The 21,023-nt window shown below is 41.0% G+C and overlaps 1 protein-coding gene across 4 annotated transcripts in view; it reads right to left on the reverse strand.

Moving 5' to 3' along the window:
• VPS26A (VPS26 retromer complex component A) overlaps positions 1 to 19,415 on the reverse strand; it is a 52,722-nt gene extending 33,307 nt beyond the window's left edge. For 2 of the 4 annotated variants that reach the window (XM_074001944.1, XM_045361112.2), the window contains exons 1-2: positions 19,308 to 19,415; positions 11,975 to 12,124 (exon numbers count right to left, since the gene is read on the reverse strand). Coding sequence is in view for 3 of the 4 variants with exons in the window: in XM_045361112.2 (XP_045217047.1) it covers positions 11,975 to 12,124; positions 19,308 to 19,310 (153 nt within the window). In the remaining variant the exon portion in view is untranslated. Of the gene's footprint in view, positions 1 to 11,974; positions 12,125 to 12,198; positions 12,269 to 19,307 lie in introns of all 4 variants that reach the window. The other 2 variants (XM_065520987.1, XM_045361113.2) reach the window with 2 other exon arrangements.
• Between the last annotated feature and the right edge of the window lie 1,608 nt (positions 19,416 to 21,023).

Below are 21,023 nucleotides of genomic sequence, written 5' to 3' on the forward strand. Positions count from 1 at the left end.
AAAATGAAGTCACCCATGTGCCTACAACCCAGATCAAGAAACAGAACAGCACCAGCACTACAGGAGCCTTCCTTGTGACCCTTCCAAAGCATTAGTCCTCCCTCCCCCAAAGGTAAGCTCTACCCTGGCTGCTATCATGACTGATTTGTTTTGTCCGTTTTTGAACTTACTTCATATAAATGGAGTAATTCGGTATGTCATGCATCTCTAATATCTGGCTCCTTTCACTCAGATTGTAAGATTCATCCAGGTTGTGTGAAATGATAGTTTTGTTCCTTCTCACTGGTGAATAGATTTGATTGTATAAATATACCGCAATCTATCTATTCCACTTCTGTGGGATGTTTAGGTTATTTTCAGTTTGGGCTACTATGAGCAGTGCTGCTACAAACTTCTTATGTGTGTCTTTTGATGCTCAGGTGTTTGCATTTCTCTTGAATATGTACCTAGGAGTGGAACTGCTAGATACAGATAATGCAAACCAGTTTTCTATTTGGTTATGTAAGAATCTGAGGCTGGACACAGTGACTCACACCTGTCATTCCAGCACTTTGGAAGGCAGAGGCAGGAGGATCACTTGAGCCCAGAAGTTTGAGATTAACCTGGGAAACATGGGGAGACCCCAACTCTATAAAAATAAAATATTAGCTGAGCATGGTGGTGTTTGCCTGTTGTCTGAGCTACTTGGAAGGCTGAGGTGAGAGGATTGCCTGAGCTCGTGAGGTCAAGGCTACAATGAGCCATGATCACGTCACTACACTCCAGTCTGGGTGACACAGCAAGACCCTGTCTCAAAAAAATTAAATTTAATTTGAAAAATAAAAGAAAGCAATCTGGGTGATAAAGACTCAAAACCAAGGTTTCTTGAACAATAACTAAAGGAAATAGCATATTTAGCTTAGAGAAGACTTAGGATAAACAAGACAGTGATGTGGAAGATGTTTAAAGAGAACTCTTATTTAGAAAGAGATTAGATTTATTTTACGTATCTCTAAAAAGCACAGTGGATAGTGTTAACAGAACAGCAGAATCCCCACACTCCGAAAAGTAGGCATACAGAAGCTCACCTTAGGAATATTACAAAAGGAATTTATTCTTGCTGTGGGCGAGATGTCAGACCCCCAAGATCCAACATAATCTCTAATATATGAAGGATTTTCATGCAGAGCATCCTACAGTGCAAAGCCAAGTTTGGAAACCAATGATCCAGTCCAACCTCCTAAACTTACAGGTGAAATCCAGGAAATTAAATGACTGTCCAGAGCTACCTACCAAGACAGCAGTAAAATTAAGGCTAGATCTTCCAATGCCAGCCCAGTGATCTTTTTATATACTAGGACATTTCAAAAATCCTAGATTGGTGTGGCAAGATTTGTTCTTAGTGACACATGCTCGGTTGTATACAACCCGTTGTTTCCTCTTCTCTTTCCTTCAAGCTTTCTTTTCAGTATGTTCATTGATCATCTATTTAATAATCTAGAGATATGTCAGGAATCAATATTAAGTTTACCTGAAACAAACTTTCTGCCCCATTTTATAAATAAGGGCTTTTCTTATATTCTAGAACCTCTCCCATTTTCCACAATTACTAAAGGACTCCTAGCAGAGATTTGGTGACCAGTTTTGCAAAATTCTTTCAGTATTATCGCACAGCATTTGTCTGGTATGGTCACCAGGATGTCTGAAAACTAGTTAGTTTATTTTTAATCTCCTTAACCATAACAAGGCTTTCATTCTGTTTTAATTTTTAATGATCCTACCTTTCCCAATTTAAATCTTTTTTTTTTTTTTTTTGGATGGGAGGGAAGCTTTCTTTTGCACTTGTTATATTAAAGTAAGTGTGCCAAATGAGCATATTATTTTCTTATTCATCTTATTCTAAATATGAGGTTTAAAATGTCTTTCTTAGGTTTAAAAGCCTCAAGCTCATTCTCAAGGTAGTCTTTTTGAGGTTATTACTACAAATCCATACCCCTTTTTTCATTTTCTTTCTTTTTTTTGAGACGGCGTCTCGCTCTGTCGCCCAGGCTGAAGTGCAGTGGCGCGATCTCGACTCACTGCAAGCTCCGCCTCCCGGGTTCACACCATTCTCCTGCCTCAGCCTCCCGAGTAGTTGGGACTACAGGTGCCCACCACCATGCCCGGCTAATTTTTTGTATTTTCGGTAGAGATGGGGTTTCACCGTGTTAGCTAGGATGGTCTTGATGTCCTGACCTCGTGATCCACCCACCTCGGCCTCCCAAAGTGCTGGGATTACAGGCGTGAGCCACCGCGCCCGGCCTCATTTTCTTTAGTTATCCGAATTTTACTGAACACAAGATAATCTTTAAAATAATCCTCAGCCAGGCACAGTGGCTCACGCCTATAATCCCAGCACTTTGGGAGGTCAAGGTTGGGGAATCACTTGAGTCCAGGAGTTCGAGACCAGACTGGGCAACACAGCAAGACCCTATCTCTAAAATAAATAAATAAATAGATAAAAATTAGCCAGGCAGGGTGGTTCACATGTCTGTGGTCCCAGCTACTTGGGAGGCTGAGGTGGGAGAATTACTTGGGCCCCCAGGGGGATGAGGCTGCGGTGAGCCATAATCATGACATTGCACTCAGCCTGGGCAACACAGTGAGACCCTACTTCAAAAAAAAAAAAAAAAGGCCTGGCACGATGGCTCACGCCTGTAATCCTAGCATTTTGGGAGGCCAAGGTGGGCAGATCATGAGGTCAAGAGATCGAGAACATCCTGGCCAACACAGTGAAACCCGGTCTCCACTAAAAATACAAAAAATTAGCCGGGTGTGGTGGCATGCGCCTGTAGTCCCAGCTACTCAGGAGGCTGAGGCAGGAGAATCACCTGAACCCGAGAGGAAGAGGCTGCAGTGAGCGGAGATTGCGCCACTGCACTCCAGGCTGGCAACAGAGCAAGACTCCGTCTCAAAAAAAAAAAAAAAAAAGGAATCATTGTGAAGAATTTAAGAAGGAATACCTGGGTCATGGTGAGTACTCAATAAATATTGTTATTATAGCAAACCTCTTTTCATGTGAATGAATACAGGTCTATATCATCACATTAATAATGGACCTAGGCACTTAATGGTTATTACCATAATTAGGTTTTTTAATGTCTGGACGTTTAAGTGGCTTTCAATTTGTGAATAATATAAACAGTGCAATGAACAAAGTTGATTATTTTAGGATAAAATCTGATCAGAAGAATTTGCGGATCAAAATAATATTAATATAGGCACTGCTCAAATATTTCCAGCTGTATACATTCTGAGCGCATGGTATGATGCACCCTACCTTCTTGTGGTTGGGTGATGTACGAATGAGACTGCTTCTAGAGACAATAAATTTGATCAAAAATGTTCTTTGTTACTTCTAGGACAGGGCATTTTAATGGCTTGTGAGAGACTCTGCAGAGATTTCTCTCCCTCAGCCATGATGAGTGTGATGTTCCAGAGTGGCTGCTCCATCACTGAGCACGACACAGAACAAGGCCCTCAGCTAACTCACAAGGAACATATTGCCTGGGCAAGAAAGAAGCCACTGCCACTGTTGTTTTTAAGTCACTGAGTTTTGGGGTTGTCTATTACATAGTAATAATCCAGCCTATTCTGGCTACTATAAATGATATCCACTTTTGAAGATTTTGATACATACTGCTAAACTGCCAGAATGGTTACACACGGCCTTTTAAAATCTCAGATCAATTTCTGGGAAGATGGCAACATAGCTTTGAATCTCTCCAGATCCTCACATAAAAACAGATGGACCAACTAGACAGCAAAACCAAAAAAAATCTAAGGATCTAATTTACCACAGAAAAAGATAAAGTATTCCCACAATCCCAAAACATAATGCGTAGGGACAAACCAGGTTAATATCCACAAAACCTGCATGATACTAATGTTGTGTGAGAGGAATCCAAGAAAGCAACGGAGTGTCTGATGGACCTAAGAACCCCCAAACCACTCATATATATTCACTGGAAAGCATGGTGTCAATCTGAGAATAAGAGCTAAAGCTGGAAGGGGTTTCGCACAATCCAATAATGTAAGAACACTGAAAACTGACCAGCCAGGCCTCCTGTCTAGGATAGCTGGTTAGAAAAACTATCCTAAACCAAACCATCAAAAGTTCAGGAAGGGCCAGGCACAGCGGTTCACACCTGTAATGCCAGCACTTTGGGAGGCTGAGACAGGTGGATCGCCTGAGCTCAGGAGCTCGAAACTAGGCTGGGCAACATGGTGAAACCCCATATATACCCCAAAATACCAAAATAAATAAATAAATAAATAGTTGGGTGTGGTAGTGTGCCCCTGTGGCCCCAGCTGCTCAGGAGGCAGAGGTGGGAAGATCACTTTAGCCTGGGAGACGGAGGTTGCAGTGAGCTGAAATCACGCCACAGCACTCCAACATGGGTGACAGAGAGAGACACCCCTCACGAAAAGAAAAGTTCAGAAGGTTGGGTGCAGTTGCTCACATCTCAGCACTTTGGGTGGCCAGGATGGGAGGATCACTTGAGCTCAGGAGTTTGAGACCAGCCTGGGCAACATAGCAAGACCCTGTCTCTACAAAAATATGTATTTTTTAATTAGCTAGGCATGGTAGCACATGCCTGTGGTCCCAGCTACTTACTTGGAAGGCTGAGGTGGGAGGATCGCTTGGCCTTGGAGGTCAAGACTGCAGTGAGCGTGGTCATGCCACTGCATTCCAGCCTGGGCAACAGAGCAAGATCTTATCTCAAAAAAAATTTTTTGGGGGGAAAACTAATTTCACATAAAAATTAGCAACATAAATATATCAAGGTCAAATCCCATAAAAAATTATTTTAAGGAAAAAAGAGAAGGAACAGAATGGCATTTCTACAGACAAGACAGATCAAAACTGTAATTTATTTCAAAACAGGCTATACAATATTAAGAAAATGATACAATACATGAAAGAAAATCTTAGGCTAGGGTGAGAAAAATCAGAAAAGAATTAGAAGAAAAAATCATTTTAGAAATAAAGGCTAAGCAGAAGGAATACAAGAGCAAAAAACCACACTCAAACAAGACTCAACAATATTGATATTAAGAAAACCAAAGCAAAGGAATGGAATAAATACTAATTAATAACGGCTGTAATTCAAGAAAACTTTCCTCAAATGAAAAAACTGTCAACAATACCCTATGCCAGAAGACAATGGAGTAACAATAGATTTAACTCAAGAAGGCCAGGCACGGTGGATCACATCTGTAATCCCAGCACTTTGGCAGGCCAAGGCAGGTGGATCACAAGGTCAGGAGTTTGAGACCAGCCTGGTCAATATAGTGAAACCCCATCTCTACTAAAAATAAAAAAATGAGCCAGGCATGGTGGTGGGCACCTGTAGTCCCAGCCACTCGGGAGGCTGAAGCAGGAGAATCGCCTGAACCCAGGAGGCGGAGGTTGCAGTGAGCTGAGATGACGCCACCACACTCCAGCCTGGGCGACAGAGCAAGACTCTGTCTCAAAAACAATAAATAAATACAAAATAAATAAAATACTCAAGAAAATGTAAGCCAAGATTATTCAGAAAAACTAACTTTCAAGTACAAAGGACACAAAAAAGCCATTACCAATATGCAAAAACTTAGGCCTTATTGTTCACATGAGCATTTCCTGAGGAATCTATTACACTCTAGTAACTAGACAATAAGCTTCAGACAGTGAAACAAATAAAGAGACAAAGATATAAGGACTGGTGGTGCACATTATATGAAGAGTTATTTATAAAACCAAGACTAAGTGAGGGCTGAAAGGAAGCACATAAAGTATATAATTACTATACACTCTGACAATGTACTTACTATGGTACATTTAAGAAATGTGAGTAAAATAGAAATAGCAAATGCTAATTTTTTTTAACTAACTTCATAATCATATTGGTAGTGGTAATATTAGTATCATTATTCTGAGACTATTATGTATATAATGTGGCGTAAAGACAATGAGTAAATTATGCGATATGTTAATTACATCTTCCCCTTTGACTCTGAAAATCAGTATTTTTGATGCAGAAGAAAGGAGATACACATGTAACATAAGAGGTTAAGTAAAAATTTCTAATTCTCAAATTGAATTAGAAATGACAATATGATTCCTGAGGTATTTTATCTTAAATAATCTACACAAATAAAAATACATGTATTTATTAAATCTATATTTTAAAAACCCTCCCCATCTATCCACTGAGCAGCCTAGAAATAATGTCCAACACAGTAGCAATGAGCCATCTTTGCATGCCAACTATGGCCTTGAAACATATGGCTGAGTGCAAGTATGAAGCAGAAACGTAAAAGACCCTTAAACATCTTGTCATACCAGTTAGCAAGAAAGCCACCAAAAACTCCCAGGGTTTTTGGCAGTTTATTAAAAACTTAAACATATTTAACATAAGACAGCAATTCCACTCGTAGGAACATGCTCAAGAGAAAGGAAAACATAGGTCCACACAAAACTGCTACACAAATGTTCACATCAGCATTAGTCACAACAGCAAAAAAATACAAACATCCCAAATACCCACCAACTGGTGAATGCATAAACAAGAATGTGGTATAGCCATAAAATGGAATACTATTCATCAATGATATACTAACAACAAATGCTACAGTATTGATGAATCTCAAATACATTATACTAAGTGAAAGAAACAAAACAGGAAAAGACCACATATTATATAATTCCATTTATATGAAATGTCCAGAATAGGCAAATTCATAGAAACAGAGATCAGTGGTTGTCAGAGACTGGAAGGAGGGGAAATGGAGAATGACTGCTAATGGTACAGCATTTTAAAAAATTTCTGGAGTAATGAAAATGTTCTGGAATTAGTGGTGATGGTTGTACAACTCTAAATTTACTAAAAATTTTAAGCACACTTAAAATAGGTGAATTTTTATGGGGTGTGTGTGTGTGTGTGTGTGTGTGTGTGTGTGTGTGTGTGTATCCCAATACGGCTTAAAAAAAAGAAAAATCCTAGGGCCTCCAAGTCCAAAAGACATAAGAGTCAATACAAATGTGGTAGGCAGAATTCTAAGATAGCCCTCAATATTACTATCCCATGGTGTGCACATCTGTATAATCCTCTTGAGTGTGGGTGAGTCCAGTGAATGTGACAGGATACCACTCCTGTGATGAGGTTACTAATCAGTTGATTTTTTTAGTTCATTAAAAGGGAGATTATCCTAGCTGGAACTGATCAAACCAGGTAAGCTCTTTAAAAGAAGATGAATGTCAGAGCGATGTTCTCCTCCTGGCCTTGAAGATAACGCAAACTGAGAGAAAGGGGCCACTCAGTAAAGATCTGAGGGCAACCTCTAGGAGCAGACAGCCAACTGCACAAGAAACAAGGGTATCAGTAATAGCACTACAAGGAAATTTCTGCCAAAAACCAGTAAGCCTGGAAGAGAATCCTGAACTTCAGACGAGACTGCAACCTTGGATTGATTTTAACCTGGTAAGTCCCTGAGCACAGGACCCATCTAACCCATACCTGGACTTCTAACTCACAAAAATCCTAAGACATAAATTTGTTATTTTAGGCTGCTAAGTTTGTGGTAATTTGTTACACAGGATTGTACAACTGGAGCTTCAATAGGGCAATATTTATAAACATCAAGTATGTTTAAATCATGAGTTTATAAATGTTACTGAGAAATATAACTAATAGTTTACACCTTTGCAGGATAAGGAATCAAGTTATTATTTTTTAAAACAGGTCAAAGGCCGGGTGCGGTGGCTCACACCTGTAATCCCAGCACTTTGGGGAGCTGAGGCGAGCGGATACCAAGGTCAGGAGTTCAAGACCAGCCTGACGAACATGGTGAAACACTGTCTCTACTAAAAATACAAAAATTAGCTGGGCATGGTGGCATATGCCTGTAATCCCAGCTACTTGGGAGGCTGAGGCAGGAGAATCACTTGAATCCGGCAGATGGAGGTTGCAGTGAACTGAGATCACACCACTGCACTCCAGCCTGGGCAACAGAGTGAGGCTCCATCTCTAAATAAATAAATAGCCAAAAAAGGAAAAAGGTCAAGCATTCTTTTTTCTATATGAGCTGTACCACTAGGTCACAAGAGATAGATAACATCTCTTTATAAATGTATTGCATCTAATAAGCAAAAACAAAATGACAGAATTTAAAGTATCACCATTCTGCAACTCCCAGTGAGTTAAATCAACTTAGGTACTGAGTATCAACAGTTGCAAAAAAGAAAAAAGACAAGCTGGGTGCGGTGGCTCACACCTGTAATCCCAGCACTTTGGGAGGCCGAGGCAGGTGGATCACGAGGTCAGGAGTTCGAGACCAGCCTGACCCAACATAGTAAAATCCCCTCTCTACTAAAAATAAAAATACAAAAATTAGCTGGGTGTGGTGGCGCATGCCTGTAATCCCAGCTACTCAGGAGGCTGAAGCAGGTGACACAGCAAGACGAAGAATCAAAGATCTTCAAAGATTTTGATCAAAGCAGAAGCAAACTTGAGTCTGATTCAAGCCTCTGGACCTACCTGCCAACTTAAAGGTAGTAACTGTACCAGGAATACACAAACATAGAGAACTCTACAATTCAAATGATCAAAGTGTTCTTCAACAGATATTATAAGTTAAAGAAAGGTATAAAGAGGGAACCTGGGACTAAGAGAGATTTTAAAACCATATCAAATTTTTCTTAAATGAGCAAGACTAAACAAGAAACACAAGAAAGTGCTACTATAAAAGTCAGTACAGTGGTTACTTTTGAGGGGATGGGAGTGTGATGGAGACAGGACACATGGGGTAGCTGGCAAAGTACTACTTCTTGACTTGGATGATGATTATAAGAAAATATGCCTTATAATAATTTATTTTTGTTGTGATGGTTTTCTACATGTGTTTTGTTTTTCAATGAAAACATTTAAAATGAAAAAAATCTCAGACCAATGAACAATCAGATTCAAGATACAGTAACTTTTGAACTGAAAATACTTACCTATAAGAGATCTTATCATTTTAAAAAATGCTATATATAGTTGATCAGGTCTACGTATGATTTCTAGCAATTCCAAAATGTAATTTTTATTTTTATTTATTTTTTTTTGGAGACAGGGTCTTGCTCTGTCAACCAGGGTGGAGTGCAGTGGCACGATCTTAGCTCACTGCAGCCTCTGCCTCCCAAGTTCAAGCAATTCTCCTGCCTCAGACTCCAGAGTGGATGGGATTATAGGCGTGTGCCACCACACTGGACTAATTTTTGTATTTTTAGTAGAGACAGGGTTTCATCATGTTGGCTAGGCTGGTCTTGAACTCCTGACCTCAAGTGATTTGCCCGCCCTGGCCTCCCAAAGTGCTGGGATTACAGGTGTGAGCCACCTTACCCGGCCTCTAAAATGTAATTTTTGAAAAAATTACTTACTTAGTGTTAGAGACGGGATCTTGCTACATTGCCCAATCTGGTCTTGAACTCTTGGGCTCAAACGATCCTCCCTCCTCAGCCTCCCAAAGAGCTGGGATTACAGGCATTAGCCACCATACCCAGGATCAAAATGTAATTTGAACACCAACTATTCTTTTTAAAAAACACACTGGAGTAGCTTTATTTTTACCTTAAACATCCCCCCTTTCCTTTATCCCATAAACATCAGCCATGAACTTCAACTGGTCCAGGTGACATAAGATTACTTTAAACTAGACTGAGGCTATTCTCTACAAGACTTAAAAACAGTAAATAAACCAAATAAATGTTTAGTGAAAGCCTATTATGTAATCAACACCATCATGTATGTTATGGAGACTACAGAAGCACACTCTGATCCCCTGATCTTAAGGAGCTTACAAATTAGCAGGAGAGATAGTTACATGTCATATCTATAAAAGAAATATCTGAGATATTAGGTTGTCTCTCCCTAGAAAGAAATCTAGATTGGTATTACTATACCCCCAGCCCATTAACAAGTCATTTCAATAGGCCAAACACTACTACTTTTACTCTTCTTTCATTTGACGTGCTCCATCCTTTTGATGATTGTCTGCTCTTCTTTAGGCCTCTCTTTTTCTCCGTTTTTTGTTTTTTTGTTTTTTTTTTGACAGATACAGGGTCTCCCCATGTTGCCCAGGCTGGTCTCAAATTCCTGGGCTCAAACAATCCTCCCTCCTTGGCCTCCCAAAGTGCTGGGATTAAAGGTGTGAGCCACTGCACTTGGCCTTTTTCTTTTCCCATCTTTTAAAAGGAAGAATACAAGTTAAGTAAAGTTGAAAACCAAAATATTCACTTCAGATTCAACACTAAGACCCCAATAGGTAATCTGGCAAAGGACCAGAAGAGACAATGCAGTCCAAAAAAAAAAAATAACCTCAAATGGCTGGTAAATCTAAGTTCAATTTCTCTAGTAACCAAAGAAATGCAAATTAAAATAATAAGATTGTTTCTGCCTATCAAAATAGCAAAGATTACAAAGTGATCATATTCAGTGCTGCCTTGGGTGAAAAAGACCCATAGGTGGACATGTAATTTAATGCAAATTCATTTTCCAAATTAATGTGTATTAAGATCCTTCAGATATTTCATGAATTGTGGCCTAGCAGCTCACTTTCAAGAATCTATTCTAAGGAAATAATCTTGTCCTACAGAAATTTAGAGAAAAATTTATATATACAGATGTCCATATTACCAAAGATATGAAGAAAGCCATCTGAAAAACAGAAACTGCTTAAATATCAAACAATAAAGGTATGCTTAATATATTACATATACATAAATATTAGAGGAAACATACCCAAATTTTAACAGTGAATTATTTCTATATGAAGAGACTATATATATTTTATTTCCAAAACTGCCTACCACATGAATATATTAACTGAACAAGCAGGGGAGAAAAATCCTAGTATTTTCTATTTTAAAAATTATTTCAAATGTTTTGTGGCTTGCTTTTGTCTATAATATTACCATTCTCCACTATCACTGACCACTAATAAGTATTGATCATATTCCCTAAAATATAAGAATAATCAGCCAGCTGTGGTGGCTCAAACCTGTAATCCCAGCACTTTTGTAGGCCTAGGTGGGTGGGTTGCTTGAGCCCAGAAGCTCAAGACCAACCTGGGCAACATGGAGAAACCCCATCTCTACAAAAAAAATACAAAAATTAGCTGAGGTGGTGGTGTGTGCCTATACTCCCAGTTACCACAGAGGATGAGGTGGGAGAATCACCTGAGTCCAGGAGTACAAGGCTGCAGTAAGCCATGATCACACCACTGCACTCCAGCTTGAGCAACAGAGTGAGACTCTATTTCAAAAACAACAACAACAACAACAAAAAAAAAAAACAAACAAAAAACCCCAAACAAAAAACTGTATACATTACTGGATAAAGAAAAAGAGAAAAAAGTGAAACCTTATAGAAGGCGTCATAAACATATCTGACCATGCATAGACACATCCCAAAAGTACTGAAGTTCTCTACAGAGTAGCTAGAAATAAGATCAACAGACACAACAGTAGCAGTACAGAGAGTTACAAAGAATGTGAAAAAACCTTTAGAAACTTATACCAGAGAATTACTCTCAATCTCTAACTTACTCTCAATCTCTAACTTAATGTTAAAGGAAAAACAAACTTTGGGCAAATTACAGCTCTGATCTGGAGAAACTGTCTGAAACTAGACAGAAGCACATAATCACAAACAGAAAAAAAAATTCTTTTTTCATGAACCGCACAGGAGACTTAAACAGAAAATTCTGCATGAAATTTAGAGGCTCTTCCCTTGAAAGCCTTCCAGGGTAAGAATCGTTCCTTTGCAGGAAAGATTATGTTCTAATCAATCAAATATTTTAGCTGACCTTTGGGAAAAAAAAAATCTCTCTCCCTCACAAAATTATTCAAATTTAAGAAACAGCACAAACCACTTTGGTAACTAATTCTGATATCTTACAATTAGATAGTTTTGTCAAACAAAAGATTTACCTTTCCTGAAACAGATTCTCCATCATAGAAGAGATAGTGTTTTTCTACTTTGCCATCTTCAGTTTTCATTTCTGCCATTTTCCTGGTTTCCCCATCATTAAGAACAATATCGATCTCACAAATTGGACCAAAAAAGCCTCCAAGAAAACTCTGAAATAAAATGAAAATGGTCATAATTATCATGTTTAGTCAGACACTACATTTTATAATTTGAATTTAATTACCTATGACCTACGGCAGATCACTTGAGGTCAGGAGTTCGGGACAAGCCTGCCCAACGTGGTGAAACCCCGTCTGTAATACAAAAATTAGTCGGGCATGGTGGTGCATGCCTGCAGTCCGAGCTACTCGGGAGGCTGAGGCAGGAGAATCACTTGGATCCGGGAGGCAGAGGTTGCAGTGAGCCAAGATGGCACCACTGCACTCTAGCCTGGGCAACAGAGCAAGAATTTGTCTCAAAAAAAAAAAAGAACATTCATAAGTGTTATTCATAATACCCCCAAATAGAAACATCCAAATATCAATCAACAGAAGAATGGATACACACATTTTAGTATATATTCATATAAATGGGAACACCAAACAGCAATAGAATTAGAAAAGATACAACTACACACAAGAATGAATCACATACACATAATGTTGACTGAAAGAGGTCAGACACAAAAGGAATACACAAAATGTATGTATAACTCCACTCACATAGTAAGTAAAAAACATGTAAGGTATATTACGGTATTACAAGTTAGGCAGTGACTGAAAGCACAAAGGGAGCTTCTGGCTGCTAGTAATGTTCTGGCTGTTTTTTTAATCTGAGCATTTGATACAGAGGCATTTCACTTGGTGAAAATTAATCAAGCTATACACCTATTCGTGTACTTTTCCATAGTTATTTTACTTCAATTGTTATTTTTTTTTGCAATTTTCCTAATGTTATTTTTTAGATGTCAACAGCTGAAAATAATAAAACACTGAACTACAACAACCCTTTTGATTTATAATTAGTTTCTTACCTAATACAGGTGTGCCTCATTTTTATAATTGATAAAATTCTGAAGTTATGTGTATGCCAATTTTTCAAACGTCAAACCCTAAATGTAAAACACGAAAAAGTCCCATAATTCATTTTTAAGCAAGAAAATTTTCCTGTAATTGGCCGGGGGTGGTGGCTCACGCCTGTAATCCCAGCACTTGGGGAGGCCAAGGCAGGTGGATCACCTGAGGTAGGGGTTCAAGACCAGCCTGACCAACATGGAGAAACCCCATCTCTACTAAAAGTACAAAATTAGCCGGGTGTGGTGGCGCATGCCTGTAATCCCAGCTACTGGGGAGGCTGAGGCAGGAGAATCGCCTGAACTCGAGAGGTGGAGGTTGCGGTGAGCCGAGATCGTATTGTTATTTTAAACACAAACACACACACAATGTATTCTCTAATGTGGTCTACATATATCTGACACTATTCTTCTCTCCAGCCACTCAGCCTCCAACATTCAGAGTTCTTTCTTCAACAGTTCCAATTTGCTAGTGTTCTTCTTGTCTTAGAGCCAAGCAAAGTATTCTTAACCTAATTCACCCTTTGAGTTTCAGTTTGACTCACTATCCATGAGACCTTCCTTGACTTCCTAATCAAAACTGGATTCTCCAAATTTCGGTTTCACAAGGCTTATTTATTTAGTACCTGACTCTCCTACTGAACTGTAAACTCCATGAGGCTCATGTAAGGCAGCGTATGGCATTTAGCAGAAGGCATTAAAATACCTGCTGAATGTTAATTTTGAACAAACACATACCATTCTAATAACAGAAAATAAATATACAAGAGAAATTAACTGAAATCTGGAACAGTTGATAACACTAGCCTTTCTGAGAAAATTAGCATTGGTACAGTAGCAAACTATGTCGATGGAATTTATATTAAACCTCAGTTCTGTCCCCACTTAGGAGAGTCATTACTTTGCTTTAAGTTAGCTTACTTCGTGGCTATGTAGGGCACAAGGTAATACTATACTCAAATGAGATGATGTTTTCCTAAATCCTGTATTAACAAAAGGGATAATTTTAAGAAACCAACTAAAAGAATTACCAGATTAGTACTTTTGACATATGCAGCAAATTTTCTTTTTAGGCCGGGCACAGTGGCTCACGCCTGTAATCCCAGCACTTTGGGAGGCCAAGGCGGGCAAATCACGAGGTCAGGAGTTCGAGAGCAGCCTGGCCAACATGGTGAAACCCCGTCTCTACTAAAAATACAAAAAATTAACTGGGCATAGTGGTGTGCTCCTGAGGCAGGAGAATCGCTTCCACCCAGGAGGCGGAGGTTGCAGTGAGCTGAGATCACGCCACTGCACTCCAGCCCTGGCGACAGTGAGACTCCGTTTCAAAAAAAAAAAACTTTCTTTTTGGCAAGATGTTTTAATCTTTTCTGGCAAAATTACAAATAACAAACTCAAACTTTAACCAGAAAACTAATTTTAATCAGAAAACTATTCTGAACTAATTTAGAAAAAAAGAGAATGGAAAGCATCAGTGATAGGTCACACACACTGTCCATTCCAAGGTAGCTTCCATACTCCAAAAACTTCCTCAAAATGGTAAATTTTGAAATACTGTAGTACATTTTCTCCTAAGGGCTACAGAAATGAGAATGTATAGCAGCTCAAAATCAAGTAGTAATCAAATATGTGCTAAGCTAGCAGGGTAGAGGGGTTGTGTGGGAGGAGCAATCACGAAAGGGTAGAAGACAACATCTTCAAGTAGCAGTCTATTTTAGATGGAAAACAAAATTGGTTATATTGAAGGATAATGCTAATTGGCAGAGAGAGCAGTAAGAATGAGCTCTCCTTCCATATGACATCCACATTAACTCATTTGAGTTATAAAACAGCGACGGAGAAATTAAAATTAATTTTCTTTATTATTTTTTTTTTTTTGAGACAGAGTCTCACTCTGTAACCCAGACTGGAATGCAGTGGTATGATCTCAGGTGACTGCAACCTCCGCCTCCTGGGCTCAAGCAAGCCTCCCACCTCAGCCTCCCAAGTAGCTGGGACTACAGGTGCTCACCACCAAACCTGGCTCGTTTTCATATTTTTTGTAGAGACAGGGTTTCTGCCACATGGCCCAGGCCAGGCACAAACTCCTGGGCTCAAGTGATCCACCCACCTCAGCCTCCCAAAGTGCTGGGATTACAGTCATGAGCCACCTTGCTTGGCCTTAAAATTAATTTTCTCATTCCTTCTGACACTTCCCAGAGCTACTTAAAAGAAAAATACAATTTGAAAACTATAAAAATTGTTTTACAGAGAAAAGGAAATATTGTAACATTTTTCCACATGCATATACTTAACACGCATAGAGTTCCACTTGGGATTTGAAAGCTGACATTAAAAGATCAAATCGCCAGGCATGGTGACTCACGCCCATAATCCCAGCACTTTGGGAGGCCGAGGCAGGCAGATCACGAGGTCAGGAGATCAAGACCATCCTGACTAACATGGTGAAACCCCATCTCTAATAAAAATAGAAAAAATTTGCTGAACATGTTGGCATGCACTTGTAGTTCCAGCTACTCGGGAGGCTGGGGCAGAAGAATCGCTTGAACCCAGGAGGCAGAAGTTGCAGTGAGCCGAGATCGTGCCACTGCACTCCAGCCTGGGCGGCAGAGGGAGACTCTGTCTGGAAAAAATAAAATAAAATCACTAAAGTTAAAAAAATGTTAATAGAACTAAAATTGCCACTAATTAAAATAGTATAAACCAAGTTCATTTTATAAAATTTCACGATTAACTAACAATGTAATGATAAACAATGTTTTGACACCATTCTTTAAATTTTTAAATTCCTAACCATTAAAAATATGTGACAAACTATGTGTTATCCTCTATTATTTTCTGAATGCAAGAAATATTTCACAATTAAAAAAAAAGTAGCCGGACACAGTGGCTCACACCTGTAATCCTAGCACTTTGGGAGACTGAAGCAGGAGGATCACTCAAGCCCAGAAGTTCGAGACCAGCCTGGTCAATATAGCTAGACCCCCCATATCTACAAAAATTTTTTAAATTAGCCCAGCGTAGTGGTGTGTTCCTGCAGTCCCAGCTACTTGGGAGGCTGAACCCAGGAGGTGGAGGCTGCAGTAAGCCACTCCTGACTGGGCAGCAGAGCAAGAGCTTGTCTCAAAAAAAAAAAAAAAAAAAAAAAGATATTTTTCAATACAATCAAAACACTAAAGTTGGAAGCAATCAAAAGGCATTTTAAAAAAGCCTAGTATAGCATATGCAAAAAAGTAATAGGTTGAATAATAAATTACTGCACTTTAACAAGTTATTCCATGAGAATACAGCATTGGGTTAACATTCAGCACATCAAAAATGAACTAGTTGGCCGAGCACAGTGGCTCACGCCTGTAATCCCAACACTTTGGGAGGCCAAGGCGGGCAGATCACTTGAGGTCGGGAGTTTGAGACCAGCCTTGCCAACATGGCAAAACCCATCTCCACTAAAAATACAAAAAAAAAAAAAAAAAAATGGCCGGGTGTGGTGGCCCATTCCTGTAGTTCCAGCTACTCCGGAGGTGGAAGTTGCAGTGAGCCAAGATCACGCCACTGCACTCCAGCCTGGGCGACAGAGGGAGACTCCATCTCAAAAATAATAATAATAAAAGAACTAGTCTTACTAAAAAACACCTCCAGAAAATTGTGGATATCTTACATTTTACAGGTAGAGAACAAAAAGAAAAAATAACTGAGGAAAAAAGCTTGTCTTTTAGAAAGAGTTGAAAGAGAAAGATCTCTACCCAAATTATTGCTTTCAAAGTTTTTTCCAAGACAACTTCTGTCATTTGAAATAAAGGGTAATGAAATTAAATTATTTTTCTAATTATTGTAAATCAAATTCTAATACTTTTGATATGTTAAAGAGGAAGTAAAATACAGAACTGTCAACTGGTAAAGACTAGAAGGAAAGAGAATGAAATTTGTTGAGGGTTAGGATATGATGTAGATGGCAATTCAATTTTGATTTTTTTTTTTTTTTTTTTTTTTGAGACGGAGTCTCACTCTGTCGCCAGGCAGAGTGAGAGGACAGTGGCGCGATCTCGGATCACTGCAACCTCCGCCTCCCGGGTTCAAGTGATTCTCCTGCCTCAGCCTCCTGAGTAGCTGGGATTACAGGCGCGCACCACCACGCCTACTTTTTTTACTTTTAGTAGAGACGGGGTTTCACCATGTTGGTCAGGCAACTTCCGCTTCCCGAGTAGCTGGGACTACAGGTATGCGCTACCACACCTAGCCAATTTTTTTTTTTTTTTTTTTTTTTTTTTTTTTTGTATTTTTAGCCAAGATAGGGTTTTGCCATGTTGGTTAGGCTGGTCTCAAAACTCCCAACTTCAAGTGATCCGCCCACCTCGGCCTCCCAAAGTGCTGGGATTACAGGCGTGAGCCACCGCACCCGGTGAGATAAGTGCAGAACTACTACTCACTTCTTTTGGTAAAGATATCTTCAAGGGCGTGTTTGGAATATTGCAATTTTCAGGATTAACTATGAATATGCAAGTTAAAACTCTTAAGGAGCTTTTAAATAACTGGACTGCAATATATGTGACTATAAAAACATGCTAGCAATTGTTTTTACAGTTTTCTAATCTTGGTCTAAACCTCCTATCACTGACTTTAGGTTAATTTAAGATTTTTCATATAATTTGTAAACCCAATATTGAGCATTACCAATTAGCAAAAATACACGTAGATACATAAAAAGGCAACTTTTTAGTCCTCACTGAAGGAATTTCATCAAGTCCACTGGATGTAAAGAAATGCAACTCATTGCATTTCTGAAGTGGAAGGCTGACTCTCAATTCATTTACTTAGCCCATACACAAGCAATGAAACAGCAAATTTTCATACATATATTCATCTGTGCCCATTTCAATGTTTTAAAGTTTTACAATTTAGTTTGAGGAGTAACTTGAAAATAAAAATAAACTGCTCATGAACATAATTCAAAAAAGCGTATTAAAAGTAATAATTACAAATGTAAGCAAAAAATAGGAGGACTTTTTAAGTTTTCTTTTCAAATGATATTCATTTAAAGAGGCCTGACCTAACTCCCTGACTAGGCAAGGTCCCCCAATACTTCCTTCTTAGTAACTGTCACAATTCTAATTTCCACGTTAAACAAATAATTTACACAAATAAATGTTTATCTCTCCCTACATTGTAAGTTACGAGAGCAGGCGCTGTTTCCACTTTACTCGAGTCCCCTGGGCACACCTGAGCTATTTGTTGAATGAAAGAAAAAAAGCTCTAAGAATGAACATGAATGTCTGGATTCTTTTTTTTTAATGAAAGCAACACCATTACTGATTTTAAAAGTTATTTATTCAAAGTAGCTTTTAAAATATATTCCTGGCTTGGCCTTTTAGCCAAAAGTCTCAAGCAGTCTATTGAATCAGTGAGCTTTGGGAAAAGCAGGTAGTATTAGGACAGCATACAGTAGGCGCTAAATGAAGCGAATTGACTACCAGAAAATGGGTAAAATGAGATCTAACCTAGAGGAGACTGCCGACACCCAACTAAATACCATTATGCCCAGGATAGTGCTTCCACGGACTGTGGTGAGAGCACTGATTCCTCTCCCTCCTCTGCTTCCCAGGCCGTTTCAACAACCCAGAGCGTTAAGTTCAGAGAAACAGATAGGGGACGGAAATGAGAGCCAATGCTTAAAACGGCGGGCACCAGATGGGCGTCTCTGGAGTTAAAGACGTCCCCCATTCCAACGTCCTTTTATTTTTCTCTATTTTCCAAGTGTCAACAAAAAGCCTCAACTGGGGTCATGAAATCAAAGAATGTCACCATAGTCAGGTTTTAAAATATCAGTTTATCAAGTTCGTGACACACTGAGTGCCCAAGTCCCCCGCAGAGTCCGGAGCTGGGGGGCTCCCGGGTCACCCCATCAGGATGGAAGAGAGGCTGCCCGGGAGGAGAACAGGCACTGGCTACCTAAGAAGGGGAGGCGGCGACGAGCCCCCGCAGAGGCGGGGTCCGAGTCCCCAGGCAGAGCCACCCACAGGCGGTCGAAGAACGCGGGCAGAGGCTCCGACATGGCCAGGAAAGCACGCCGCCGCCGCCCGTAGGTGCTCGGGCCTTGCCGAGACCGGGAAGAGGTGGCGCCGCCCGCTTTTCCCAGACCCAGGGGTGGCCCGACAGGCCTAACCCCGCTCCCCGCCCTGCTCGCCAGTCCCCTCCTCCGGCGACGCCCGACCCGCGGTTGGCCAGCCAGCCGCGCGCTCCGGGGCGAGGGCGGGAGGCGAGCGCCCGGGCCGCCGCGCACTCACCATTGTCAGCGCCGCCGCCGCGTCTCCTCCACTCCACTCCTCTCCTCTTCCCTCAGGAGAACTCCCAGCCCCGGCTCCCTCAGCTCCGGCGCCCCGTCACGTGACCTCGGGCCGCCCGCCACACGTGACCACTCCCTTCCTCTCCCCTTCCCCCCGCACCCGTCCCTCTCCCGGCCTCACGCCCCGCCCTGCTGGCCGCCCGACTGCGGGGAGAGGCCGCTTGGAGGCGGGGCCTTAGGCTCCACCCTTCGGGGGGCGGGGAGGGGCGGGAAAAATGACGTCGAGTGGGCGGGGCCCGGGCAGACGCAGGTTCGCGGGCTCCTCCTTGCCCTGTCTTTGGTGAGCGGACTAGCTGTTCCGTGTCTTGCCTCTTTGCCACACCCAGTTCCTGTGAAAGTTTGAGCGGCTGGGAAGGAAGGAGGAGAGGAAGGGTTATTCTGGAGGCACTCTCCTTGGCTGGGTCCCTGGGGTGCCAAGGCAGATGGGAGCCCCTGCTTCCTTAGGCCTGGTAAGAGATGTGCTCTCTTCGTCCAGGGCGAGGCGTTCTGCCCCCTTGCCGGAACGCAGCCCCGCTCCGCCTCCATCTGAGTCTGGGTTTTCTTAACTTGGCTTTCTCGCCTCTGAAGAGAAGACCAATAGAAAAAATCCTAGGATACAACTTTCATTGCTTCCCAAAGTCCCCAGATGGCCCCTGAGCGACCCACCCTGAGCCTGGAGGGCTCACAAACCCACCGTTCCGCCCAGCCGTTCTGAGAGGGCAAAGCTGTTCCCCCAAAAGTCCCACGGTGCAACTGAAGACTACGCTGGCCTGAACTGGATCCTCCTCCCTGGTGTAAACCTGTAGGACCTCCAGATGAGGAAAGTACCGTGTGGGATTTGAAGGGCCACAGTGCACTCTATGCATAACCAAAGCAGAAGAAAAATCCATCACTGAACGCACTATAATTACCCCACCTTAACAAAATCAAGTTTGTGAGGCAAGGCCATAAAACAGGTCTCAAAAAAAATTTTTTTATACTTAATCCTCAGTGTGAGTCTCAAATTTGAGAGAATTGAAATCAGAGTATCATCTGTAACCGCAATAGAACTAAAACTAGAAATCAACCTAAAAAAGCCAGAAAATTCCGGAAATATTGGAAATCAAGCAACATAATTCCAAATCTCTAGGTCAAAGAAGAGATCAATGGAAATTTAAAAATAAGTTGAGGCCGAGCACGGAGGCTCACACTTGTAATCCCAACACTTTGGGAGGCCAAGGCAGGCGGATCACCTGAGGTCAGGCACGAGTATCTCTTGAACCCGGGAAGCGGAGGTTGCAGTGACCCGCGATAGAGCCACTGCACTCCAGCCTGAGCGACAGAGCAAGACTCTGTCTCAAAAATAAAAAAATAATAAAAATAAAAATAATTTGAAATAAAAATAATACAACATCAAATTTGTGGAATGCCCCTGACACTGTGTAAAAGGAAAATTTGTAGCTTTAAATGCACATATTTGGGCCAGGCGTGGTGGCTCAAAGCCTGTAATTCCAGCACTTTGGGAGGCCGAGGCGGGCGGATCACTTGAAGTCAGGAGTTTGAGACCAGCCTGGCCAACATGGCGAAACCCCGTCTCTACTAAAAATACAAAAAGCAGCTGGGCATGGTGGTGCACGTCTGTAATCCCAGCTACTCGGTAGGCTGAGGCAGGAGGATCACTTAAACCTGGGAGGCGGAG

The sequence above is a fragment of the Macaca fascicularis genome, chromosome 9, assembly GCF_037993035.2.
Source record: "Macaca fascicularis isolate 582-1 chromosome 9, T2T-MFA8v1.1".
In the NCBI taxonomy this organism is placed as follows: domain Eukaryota; kingdom Metazoa; phylum Chordata; class Mammalia; order Primates; family Cercopithecidae; genus Macaca; species Macaca fascicularis.